This window comes from Amblyomma mixtum, chromosome 4 (assembly GCF_055824585.1).
Source record: "Amblyomma mixtum isolate Tamu chromosome 4, ASM5582458v1, whole genome shotgun sequence".
NCBI classification, from domain to species: domain Eukaryota; kingdom Metazoa; phylum Arthropoda; class Arachnida; order Ixodida; family Ixodidae; genus Amblyomma; species Amblyomma mixtum.
In genome coordinates, this window is record NC_143015.1 from 27,128,537 (window position 1) to 27,141,369 (window position 12,833).

Genomic DNA, 12,833 nt, shown 5'->3' on the forward strand with positions numbered 1-12,833 from the left:
GTTCTCTTGCTAGATTGTTGAAAATTACTTTGGTTTTCTGCATGTTAATGTTTAGCCCCACCGTTCTGCCCTGCCTGTCTAACTCATTGACCATGCTTTGCAATTTATATCCTGAAAGACTTAGCAAGTCAATTTCATCAGCGAATCGCAAATTACTTAGGTCTTCTCCATTAACTCTTATCCCCAACTGTTTCCATTTCTGGCCTCCGAATACCTCCTGTAAACAGGCGATGAATTGCATTGGCGAGATTGTGTCTCGCTGCTTTCCATCTTTCTTTAATGCAATTTTATTGCTGAGTTTATGGAGGACTATGGTAGCTGTGCAATCGTTTTAAGTATCTTCCAAAATTTTCAGACAACACTCTTCTACACCCTGATTGCGCAATGCCTGCATGAGAGCTGAGGTTTCCACCGAGTCAAATGCTTTCTCGTAATGAATGAAGGCTATATATTTGGGTTGCTTATATTCTCCGCATTTCTGCAAGACCTGAATCCAAGCGTGAAAATGATCTATTGCCGACTATTCTTTACGAAAGCCTTCCTGATCATTTGTTTCATTGAAGTCCAAGGTTGACTTGACTCTTTTAGCGATTACCTTAGTAAACACCTTGTAGGCAAGGGACAATAATATGATCGGCGTGTAATTGTTCAATACCTTCACGTCTTGTTTCTTATGAATTAATATTAGCGTTCTTCCAAGCTCCTGGTACACTCGAGGTCACAAGGCATTGTGTATACATTGTGGCTAGTTTTTCTAGCACGATCTCTCGTTCTTCCTTCAACAAATCTCCTGTTACCTTATCCTCACTAGCTGCTCTCCCCCTTTGCATTCCTCCTAAGGCTTTCTTTACTTCCTCCTTTGTTACTGGCTGGATGTCCCATTGCCTTGCTCGACTGCATCTCTCAGTAATGTTGTGATTACATTCGCTGCTGTATATATTTGTGCAGAAATCTTCGGCTTCTTTAACTATCTTATCCATATTACTAATGACATTGCCCACTTTCTCTCTTAGCGCATACATCAGGGTTTTGCCTATGCCCAGCTTTCTCGTCACTGCTTTTCGGCTACCTCTGTTCTTGAGAGCATGCTTGATTTTCTCCATTTTGAACTTCCTTATGTTGGCTACCTTGAGCTTATTTATTAAGTTTGACACCTCTGCTTGTTCTATTCTGCCTGTGGAGTTAAACGTCCTCATGCTTTGGCGTTTCTTAATCTGATCTTTAGTCTTCTGAGATTGTTTACCGGTATCCTGTCGAACCATCCTACCACCAACTTCTGCGGCGCACTCCGTAAGGATAGCTGTGAGATTATCGTTAATTGTTTCAACATTACAGTCGTCTTCTACAGTTAATGCGCAAAATCTATTCTGCAGCGAAATCCTGAATTCCTCTACTTTCCCCCTTAACGCCAACTCGTTAATAGCTTTCCACTTTAAAGGTGCACTGAAGAGGAATCTGAACTCTTGTTTTTGCCGCGGGAACTCATTCTACACGTTCTGAGCATTCTTAGAAACTTCGATTTATTGACCTGTGTAGCGGATTTCTCTAATTAAATCGAATTAATGTCCGGCTCCCACCTTTTTTTTTAATTCTCCCTCGTACGGTGGGCGGAGTCGACCAACGCACGGAGTGCCTTTCACCCAGTCCAGTGGCGGCTTGCCGCTCTGCCATCGGCGGAGTAATATTGAGTAATCCGCAGAAGCAAATAGTCCGCGCGTATGTTTATTTCTGCGGGCTTATTTTGCGGCTATATTATCTGCGAATTAAACTATTTATTCACGGAAACCTAAAAAACAACATAAAGCGAAAGCAAAGCCTCTACGGAGCTGACTGAAAGGCACTCCACGCGTTGGTCGACTCCTCCCACCGTATGAGGGAGAATTCAAAAATAAAGGTGGTAGCCGGACGTTAATTCGATTTAATTAGAGAAATCGGCCACACAGGGCAATAAGTTGCAGTTTCTAAGAATGCTCGGAACGTGTAGATCGAGTTCCCGCGGCAAAAAGGCGAGTTCAGATTCCTCTTCAGTGCACCTTTAATAGTTTCCTCCGTTCCTTCTTCAAATCTAAGCTAAAACGATACCTTACCATTCTGTAGCCGCTACAACGGACCTTTCCGAGGACCCCCACATCCTCTACAATGCCAGCGTGAGCGCACAGTATAGTCTATTTCATTTTTAGTCTCACCATTCAGGCACTTCCACGTCCACTTCCTGGTTTCTCGTTTGCAGAAGAAGTTATTCATTATCCGTAAATTATTTCTATCTGCGAACTCTGCTAATAGCTCTCCTCTGCTATTCCTGGAACCCATGCCATAGTCACCTACTGCCTGGTCTCCAACCTGCTGACAAAACTGCAATTTTCATTTTACGATCACCGATGAACTGTGGTCGTTGAATTTGCGAAGTTCTAAGTGGCATGCGTCCCAAGTGGAGGCTGCTGTAACTGCGTCCATCTGAACGAGCTACTACGGGCTGTATCCGTATCAGTAGATAGTAGTAGCAGAAGTATCAGTAGATACCTCGATAATTGTACATTGGCTCCCTGAAGAAGGAACGCCTGGTTTTATCTCATGACATCATTGATATCGCATGCGAGATCATAGTTAGAGAGCACTTTGCGCTGCGCTGTGCTTATCTCTTCTTTTGATGGATTCATAGCAGCAAGATCCCTTTGCTTGAAATGCTGGACTCAGCTGTGACACGGTTTGGTTGGTTTATTGGGGTTTAACCTCTCAAAGCGACTGAGGCTATTAGAGACGCAGTAGTGAAGGGCTCCGGAAATTTCGACCACCTGGGGTTTTTTAACGTGCACTGACATCGCACAGCACACGGGCCTCTAGAATTTCACCTTCAAGAAATTCAACCGCCGCGGCCGGGATCGAACCCGCGTCTTTCGGGTCAGCAGCCGAGCGCCGTAACCACTGAGCCACCGCGGCGGGGCCCGTGACACAACTGGCACATGTAAAAAATTATGTTCAGTTCTGCTTGTGCCTGGTAAGTTTAGCGCCAGATGTAGTTGTGTAATTTACGTTTCATTTTTTTCTCTGGTTCTGATTGTTGTGAGCACATATGTAGTGCGATATTTCATCATCGCTCGAGGATCTTTTTGATTGGTCTTGTCACTCTCTGTTTTCAGGATGTACTTTTGTTCAGGGGACTTTTCTTTCTTTTCAGCTTGTGTTTAGATTTCACTATGTGCGTGTATCACGTGTGCAACGTTCCGAACCTGTGTATCCTGGCATTCATTTTTCGACAAATAAAACCATTTGAGTAGATCACCTGGTTTCTTATCTCTAATGTCTCGACTGCATGTTCACCTAAACCCGTGGCGGAATATAACTGCATGACAATTACTTTATTTACGCCGGGTTTTCGCACGCTTATGTTTTCATTTTCTCCCAGAAGTCGCTGATACAGAGCACGAGCATATTGTCTCTGCATATTGCCACAAGATGGAACGAGAGACAAGGTAGTACAGGGCAGAGAGTCACTTTTGCTCAAGTGCATTGAGGACTGCGTGACATCCCGGAGTCGTGGTTCGGGAAATGTCTTTTGTCCGTCTAGAAGGTTATGGACCTCGACTGAGTATCATTGAAAGTTCGATGCTCAGGAAGAAATCCTGTCCTAAGGTCACACCTCTGGAACACTACCGAAGAAATATGAAGAACGCAAGACAAGTAACCGCTAATCGTTAGTCATGCGGTGCATAGTCCTAATGGCAATACATAGTGGACTACAGCGCTGCGTATTTTTGGACCGCCCGAAGTGGTCGACATCTTCGTAAGCTGGGCTGCGAACGGTCCATATACGCCTACCAATGCATAAATGCATACAGACATAAAGGGCCTACGAAGACAGCGACCGTCGATAGTGAACTGAGAAGCAGCAATAGGACAGCCTTTGCAAGCTGTGTGTGAGAGGCGCAGGGGCCTGCAATCCAGACAAACCTCTACGACACCCTCGGACACTCGACCGTGGAGAATCCTTTCTATTGGACGCGCTTTCTTTTGGAGTTCTCTCTGGCCCCGTTTCTGGGGGCGGCATGGAACAAATAACAACTTGAAAAAAATCTTCTTTTCCTAGCCTTCCTCTAGACAAATGACCCAGCAAAAATTGAAATATTTAAGAAGTATCTGAACAAACCAAATGTGGCATTGTGAAGAGCAGCAACCTTTTCAATACTGAAAGAAACCAGCGAACGGACAAAGTTTAGAAAATATTCAACGAAGCCCTTAATAGACAAACGACCCGAGGAATCCCTTCTGAATTGGCTATAGGGGGTAGAAAATTATCCGGAATTGCCCTAGCCGAGTCTTTCCGAGAACACTTCGTCAATGTAGCGAAGCCAGCAGTCGACAACTCGACTAGCGCTTCACTTCAATACCAGTGTAACGAGACGCTATTTTTTGACCGAACTGACAAAACAGGAATGTATCGCAAGTTTGTAAGTTCGAAAAACACCAATGTCAGCGATATCGACGTCTTTCAAACAAAGGTGGTCAAATAGGCTATTCATATTCATATCATATTCAAACTGGCTCTTGAATCTGGTTGCTTGCCGGACGGGATGAAAATCGCAAGAGTTGCAGTTATTTTTAAGGGCGGCAAAAAAATGATGTTAATAACTATTTACGAGTCTCACTGCTTCCTGTATTTTATAAGGGTTTAGAGAAGATTGTTCTTTTGCGAATGAACAGCTTTTTTCTTGAAACATAACATGCTCTCAGGTGGTCAGCATGGCTTTTGCAATGGCAGGTCAAAGAAAATAGCATTATTAACTATGAAGGAATTAATAATTTCGAATATTGATTAAGGCAAGCTTACACTCGCAATTCTCATTCAGTACAGCAAAGCATTTGATCGCCTAAACCATGAAATATTACTAAACAAACTGCTCAGTTATGCTGTCCGAGGAGTTGGTTCCGCCTCACTTAAATTTCTTCTTTTGAATAGTCAGCACCGAGTTTCTATCGCTGAAAGTAACTCGTACCACAGATTGCTGACTTCCGGAGTGCCACAAGGGAGTATTCTAGGGCCCTTTCTTTTCGACATCTACATCAGCGATATCGTGCAAAAGGAAAACAATGCAGTATGCGTGCTTTACGCAGACGACAGGAGCACCTTTTTCACTGGTAAAAATGTAGACGAAGTAGTAGGAGAAGCCAATAAAGAGCGTGCAATGATTGGGGATCGGTCAAATGAGAGTTGTTTAAAAATAAATAGCAATAAATATAAGGCCAAGATATTCATGGCTACAGGCAAGCAGCCACAGAAAGAAGAAAGGTTGGTTCTCGGAGATACACCCTTAGAAATTTTTAAGAACAAAATTCTTGGCGTGACCTTCGCTGCTGACATGTCATGGACTCATCACATTCAATCATTTTCAAAGAGATTCTCTACATCAGTCGGCGCACTAGCACGGTGCCGCCATTTTCTTCCCCATTCAGCAGATCTTCAAATTTGTCATGCATTGTTTTCCTTTCGCATAGTTTACTGCGCACTGGTTTGGGCCACACCCACGCAAACAAAAAATTAGGAGTCACTTTGGCGACTAAAGTGGGTGCAAGGCGAAAGCCTGAGTACAGCATTCTGCCACGAATGTGGTTGTGAATGATGATTCAAGTGCTGCCAGCGAATGACGCGTCCATTGGCTGTCTGCGTGTGTTACTGATGTGTGGTTAACATGTTAAGCTTTGCCTGTAAGAGTGGAACGCGACAGCGTCTTGCAACGCTGCCAGGGAGTCCACAGAACGTCATCGCCAATTCGGCTGTACGCCTTGCTGGACGGTAAATTTATTTTTTGAGGAAAGGAAATGTATCTCTCTCGCATATCTGGGTGGACACCTGCACCTCGCCGTACGGGAAAGGAGGAAGATGGGAGTGAACGAAGACGCCGTATTAGCTAGACGCGCCTTTGTTCATTCCAAACCATTCAGCTGGCATTACGGAGTGGCTAGCGTGCTCGTATTGCACTCCGGAGACCCTGGTTCGATTCCCCAACTCGACCAATTTCGTTCTCGGTTTTATTGATTTATGCGGTCTAACTAGAAAGGTTAATTAGGCTATTTCATATTTATATTATTGTATTTCTATCCATCGTGTTCTGTCATTCACCTGTCAAATGTTGGAACTGTCTGGGATGTTCGACACAACGTATATGAAACGAGAAACGTCGAACTGAGTGGGGAAGTGCGTGGTGGTGGAGCGAACGCGGCTTCGTACTTATCCCAAAATTCCTAATTCCCAAAAAGTCTCCTTTCTCGACATGTCCGGCAGATTGGCGCCCTATCACCCTACTAAATTCAGATTACAAAGTACTAGCAAAATTACTCGTTCGTCGTCTGCGGTCTCTCCTCCCGTTGCTTATTTCCTGCCACCAGGTTTGCTCCATCCCAGGCCGTGAAATACATAGTTTATCTTCTGTAACGCGAGACATCCTAACGTATACTTTACGGCGGCGCGCACAGGGTCTTCTTGTTTCCCTTGATCAAGAGAAGGCGTTCGACTTTTTAGAGCACGAGTATATTTACGGGACGCTGGATGCTTTCGGTTTCCCAGCTTCTTTCGTGCTTCTCATTAAAGAGATGTACAGAGATATTTCAAGCACTCTGTTCCTCGATGGCCGGGAAAGTACCGCGTTTGATGTTCGCCGTGGCGTCCGTCAAGGTTGTCCGCTCTCCCCCCTTTTGTTTGTCTTAGCATTAGAGCCTTTCCTCTTGGCAGTGAATCGCCACTCCCTTATTAGAGGTCTGGCTTTGCCAGGGAGCGAAGCGGTACGCGTCACTGCTTATGCAGATGACATCACTCTGTACTTAGCTGATGAACGCAGCTTGCTTGAAACTCTAAATGTTTTTCGTGAGTACGCCTCCTTGTCTGGAGCTGCTCTTAATTACTCGAAGAGTTGTTACTTTTTTGTGGGGTCTACCCAGACTCGTATTTCATCTGCAATACCTTTGCAGTGGTGCGCGCAGATGCGCATTTTAGGTGTGACCTACGACTGTGCTGGAATATGGGATGGTGTGTGGTCTTCGGTCGTCAACGACATTACAGCTCGTGTGCGAAGGGCGCAGACATTCGACCTGCCTCTGCTTGAGAGGCGCTACCTGGTTCAGTCAGTCATTCTCGGTGCCTTCTGGTACCTTTGCTATACTGTTAAACCACCCCTCCGTGTCATAAGGCGGGTGCAGACTACAGTTTTTTCTTTTTTTTGGTCAGGCGGTACCGAGCTTGTGGCTCGTGCTGTTCTTGGACAACCACGGGAGAGAGGAGGTTTTGCCTTTCCAAATTTGTCTGTTACGTCCTCGCTGTTAGCTTTAAAGGGTATTTTGCGTATCCTGCTAGGAAACGCGTCTCCGGCGCGAACCCTGACTCGGTACTTTCTGGGCCCTTCTTTGCGCTTTTTGGATCCTGCGGCCCCTGTTAATCATGGACCTCAGTCAGAGCAACCTTCCGCTTTCTATGCCTCGTCAGTGGCCTTTTACAGGCATGTAACAGCAGTAGCACCTGATGTCAACATCGTCGCAGACCGTGTGGTGGACATTATGGGCTCGCTATTGTTGCCTGTTGTGCCGGCGGCTCGCCGCTCACTTATGCGCCGCGTTCAGTGGGCGCGCTTAGCGTCGACACCTCTCCCAGACCATCTACGCGACTTTGTCTGGAAACTTGGCTGGGCAGTGCTCCCTACTTGTGATCGGTTAGAGCGATGGGGTGTTTTACGCTCCAGTACCTGTCCGAATTGCCCGCTCCCGGAATCTAATCGCCACGCTACAGTCACCTGTGTTGTAGCGCGTGTCTTTTGGCGCGCGGTTCATGCGGGATTTCGTGGGCAGGGCATTTCGTGCTTCGTCTCCCGCGGCCGCTTCCCCAGCGGCCGTTTTGCTCGCCTGTTAATAGTTGCAGGTCTTTTTAGTTTATGGCGCAGTCGATGCGCCGCGGTCGCTAGTGGCTTTCGACGCCGCGCTGTGTGGCCAATTCTCGGCCGTCTCCGACGGGAGCTAATCAGTTTTTTGTCCGAGGAACTCTTTTTCTTGGGTGAGGAAGAGTTTCTCCGACAATGGTCATGCCAATTTATTTCTGTTAATAACGGTCGTCTTGTCTTGGTTTTTAGGCCAAACTGGCGCTAAGGTCAACTTTTCAATGTTTCAATGTCTAATTATCGACTTTTCGCTCTTCTGTCAATCGGTATATATGCATTCCTATTTTACATTGCCCATTCCTGTTAGTTACTTAGAAATGTTTATGGTACCTCTTTAATTGGCTTACCTTACATACTTAATGTCATGTGTTTTTGTAAATGTGAATGTATCTTGTAACCTTGGCATGTGTACATATGTAAATAAATTTTTTCTAATCGTACTTATCTGTTTTTTCAGCAGCGTCTCATTCCGCGGACGCTGTTGTCGCTGCGACGCGCGTCTTTCTTCTCTTTTCCCCTTTCTTCTAACCTCTTCATTCTCCTCTATCTTAATTACGCTAATTGATTAATTAATCAATTAACTAAACACAGTCCCACTTAGTTAGAGCATCACTATACGATCCCTTTGATTGGTTGCATGGTTACGAGCCAAAGTACAATTGGCCCCATTTGAAATTCGCGCACTGTGACGTCAGAACCGTTTCCACCAATTGAAAAGCGTGACATTTTCTGTCGACAACTCCTGCTTACAACGATGAGACATTAAAGGCTTCCGCCTTAATATTAAGGCGGAAGCCTTTAATGCCTCATCGTTGTAAGCATGAGTTGTCGACAGAAAATGTCACGCTTTTCAATTGGTGGAAACGGTTCTGACGTCACAGTGCGCGAATTTCAAACGGGGCCAATTGTTCTTTGGCTAGTAACCATGCAACCAATTGAAGGGATCGTATAGTGATGCTCCAATTAAGTGGGACTGAGCTTAGTTAATTGCTTAATTACCCAATTAGCCTAATTAGCTTTACTAGTCAGGCCATATAAACAAATAAAACCGATTAAGAAATTGGTCGAGCTCAGGAATCGAACCCCGGTCTTCGGCGTGGGAGACGAGCATGCTATCCACTCCGCCATGCCAGCTCGATGGTTTGGAATGAACAAAGGCGCGTCTAGTGAATACGGTGTCTTCACTCACTCTCATCCTCCTCCATTCCCTTCCCGCGAGGTTTAGGTGTCCACCGACAAATGAGAGACAGATACATTTCCTTTCCTCAAAAACCAATTTACTGACGAGCGAGGCGTAGAACCGAATGGGCGATGGCGTTCTATGGACTCCTTGGCAGCGTTGCAAGACGCTGTCGCGTTACGCTCTTAGGGGCATCAGTGACCACACTTTAGGTAAAAAATTGCCCCCCTGAATTTTGTGAGACAGTTACTGCGTAATTTCCTTTCCCCAAATACAATTTTCATTTTCTTCATTACGGCTCCTCTTTATCTATCTTCTTTCACTCCCACTTCCTCCCTTCCTCTACGGTGCGGTTCAGGTGTCCACCGAGATGACAGAGAATTACTGCGCCATTTCCTTTCCTCAAAAAGCGTTGGGTTCAAAGGGCAAGGCATCGCGCTGAACGGGTGGTGTTCCGTGGACTCCCTGGCAGCGCTACAACGCGCTGTCGCGTTCCACTCCTAAAGGCGAAGCTTAAGCGTCATTAATTAGCAGTTAATTAGTATTCAGGCATTAACCAGCAATTAACGATTAATTAGTGATTTGTCATCACTTAGTAATTAGTACTCGATTATATGTGACGCCACCGGTGCCAGAGAAACAGCGAAGGTGGTGCGGAGAACGCTTCCGCCTCTACCCACTTTAGACAGTCAAAGTGCCCCCTGAATTTTTTCAAACACTGCTCCTTCTTCAAAAGAAAGCACGTCGTTGCATTTCAAATGTGTCCTATTTACATTCATCTGCACCACCAGTCACACGATATAACATGACAAGAGTTGAAAAAAATTATGAGTTTCGTCTACTGTACTCATAGTTATTTTGTAAAGAAAAGTTGAAGAGCCTAATAAAATTCCTTGCGGAGTTGCAGAAACAGAAAAGTAATTGTTGCACCCGTGGATCTGAGACATGGCTGATACCACGCAGACATACAAATTATATCATGCTGCAGCAAGAATATCGGTTTTGAATGATTCGATATCATGCATGTGGTCATCAGGGGTGAAGTGGCCACCGACGTTATGGATGACGCCGAGGCATGAGATGGGAGGATTAGGGGCATATGTTTTAATGGTGACAGGCTTACCGTGAAGCTGAAGATGCGTGATAGAAAGCAGGAGGTGGGCGGTGAGAGGGTAATGTGTTTGTAGCGCCCGGCGACGCTACAAAACGCAGGCGCTGAGATCGGCGTTCCCGCGACAAAAGAAAATAAAGAACGACAGCGCGTGCTCGGAGCGAACGCCCGGCACACGCAGTCCGGAACTAGAAGCCTGCCACGCTGGTCGTCTCTCTCTCTCGCGCTCCGCTGCGACCCCGCAAATCCTCAACAGTGGTGACCTGGCGAACCGTGCCTTCTATCGCAGCGGCGTTCCAGCATGGCGTACTGGCAGCACCCAAGTTTCGACCCGCCGCTCCCGGCGTTCCGGCCTGCAGGCGTCGGCGGGTGGTTCGCCCAACTGGAGGCTGCGATGTACCTGAACGGCATCACCATCCAGCCGTTCAAACACGAAGTCCTTTGCGACATCCTCCCGCCCGACCTCCTGCGTCAGCTCACCTACTCTGCTTTCGGCGGCCGGCCATACGATGAGCTGCGTGCGGCCGTCTTGGCGGACTTCGGCGCCTACTACGTTCCGCCGCCGCTTTACGACGCAGTCGACCCGTTTTCGCCGCCGCCAGCCTCTGGTCCTGCACCGGCCTCGCTCGCGACCACGCAGCCTTCATCAGAACCCGGCCCGCCTCAGCAGCCCGTTGTCGCATCGCCGCCGCTCCCGTCCAGCGTCTCCAGCCCGGCTGTCTCTCTCGACGCCACACCAGGTGGGATCCGCACGAGCTTCGCCTCGCGTCCTTCTCCCACTACTATCGTACCCGCGTCTCTGGCCCTGCCTCTTTGCGCTTCAGTGGCGTTGTCGCCAGAGCCTCCTGCAGCCAAAGACGACTCTGCGGCAGCAGCCGTGCCGAGGCTTCCGGCATCTCCATCTACCTCGTCACTACCGCCAACAGCTCTGCAGGCCTCTGCTGTGGGGTTGAAGCCGCCACCGCAGCATATGCCACATACCAGCCCCACTACCCCGGCGGCCACACCGCCTGCCCAAGAGGCCCCACTCCAAGCCCTCAGTACTGTCAACTGCTTCTCGGAGTCTGACCCTGGCAGCCCGACACTGTCGCAGCAAGCGTCTGCTTTGGTGCCTGACTTGAGCCACCTTCAGCAACGAATGGTCGAGCTACTCACACCGAGTAATGCAGCAACTGTCCATCCCCCAGCTGTGTCTGTTGCTGTCAGCCAGCCGTCTGATGTAGCCGTCTCAGCTCCACGGCCTGTCACTGGCACAACCTTCTTGCAGCCACCCACAGCCGACCATGCCCACACGCACATCACCACTGGCCAGTCGCTCCGGACTGTCACTCCAGCTTCACCCAACCACCTTGCATTGAGCCTCGCAACTTCCTCCGGCATCGTCACAGCTGTCACCGTTGTGTCGATGGTCAAAACACAGCTGCTGTCAGTCCATGGAGCCGTTTCGGCCGTTACAGTGCTTGTGACGACGTACTCGGCGCGCCAGACTCCCACCGACACCGGCTCCAACGTTCCAACGCCGACGACACTTGTGTCCGCGGGCAGCACTACAGTCGGTGACGGCCCGACCATGGCCTCCCCTGCTCCCATGTCCGTTGTCAACTCGGCACCCTGCATCATTCGCCCCTTGCGCAGCAGCCAGGCTCGTCCACCTGAGCCGGCGCACTCCACCCGACTGCTCTTCCCGGCCCCTGACCTCAACTTACCGGACTTGTGGCGACCCCGTGGGGACACTGTTACTCTAGCTGCCTGCTTGTCTGCCGGGGCTACTTCATCTCTGCCCCGTCGGCACGTAAATTCCGACGTTCCGTCTAGGCGGGGGGCCCTGTAGCGCCCGGCGACGCTACAAAACGCAGGCGCTGAGATCGGCGTTCCCGCGACAAAAGAAAATAAAGAACGACAGCGCGTGCTCGGAGCGAACGCCCGGCACACGCAGTCCGGAACTAGAAGCCTGCCACGCTGGTCGTCTCTTTCTGTGGTGCTCCGCTGCGACCCCGCAAATCCTCAACATGTTTTTAAAAACACAAGGCTTTGGGCTGGCTTGGCCTGAAGGGTAATCTCTGCACTGCTCTCGGAGGACAATTGTGCAGCGGAGACGACTGCGGCGAGCACGTCGTAGAGCGGTAGCTTGGGGGTGAGGGTGCCAGGGGGAAGCTGGATGGCAACTGTGATGAGCTCGGTGCGGGGCCGGGTGGCGGAGGCAGGCTCACGGCTGGCACCGATGGTGGTCCAGCCGACCTCAGGGGCCGGAATGAGATGGCCGTCGACCGGGGACGCCGTGAGGTCCATGTCTGCTGCGTCGTCAGCCTGAGCCGCAATCTGCGACGCAGGTACCAAGGTGCTGGACTTGCTGTCAGCGGGAAGTGTGGTCAGAGTTGGTGCGGCGGCACTGGCGGCGGCGACGAACGCAGTCGACTGCGATGCGTCTGTGAACCCGAAGCTCTTGGCTTCCCTTAATGCGTGGAGTTGGCCAGCAGTGGAAGCCGCGGCGGTGACGAACGCTGCCGGCTCCGTTGCGGCTGTCGATTCGGAGCTCCCAGCGTCGGTGAACGCGACGGGAATGGGCGCGGTGGTGTGGCCGGTGTTGAACGCAGCCGGTTGAGACATGGCTGTAAGCGTGGTTGGA

At 49.0% G+C, this 12,833-nt stretch overlaps 1 protein-coding gene across 10 annotated transcripts in view; it reads right to left on the reverse strand.

The window, feature by feature from the left end:
* Window positions 1–11,985, reverse strand: part of LOC149345965 (nucleoredoxin-like protein 2) — a 43,919-nt gene extending 31,934 nt beyond the window's left edge. For 3 of the 10 annotated variants that reach the window (XM_089586302.1, XM_089586303.1, XM_089586304.1), the window contains exon 1: window positions 11,363–11,845. In XM_089586302.1, coding sequence (XP_089442428.1) covers window positions 11,363–11,827 — 465 coding nt within the window. In that variant the 5' untranslated portion in view covers window positions 11,828–11,845. Of the gene's footprint in view, window positions 1–10,219; window positions 11,846–11,913 lie in introns of those variants that run through there. The other 7 variants (XM_089586306.1, XM_089586305.1, XM_089586308.1 and 4 more) reach the window with 5 other exon arrangements.
* Window positions 11,986–12,833: the final 848 nt, after the last annotated feature.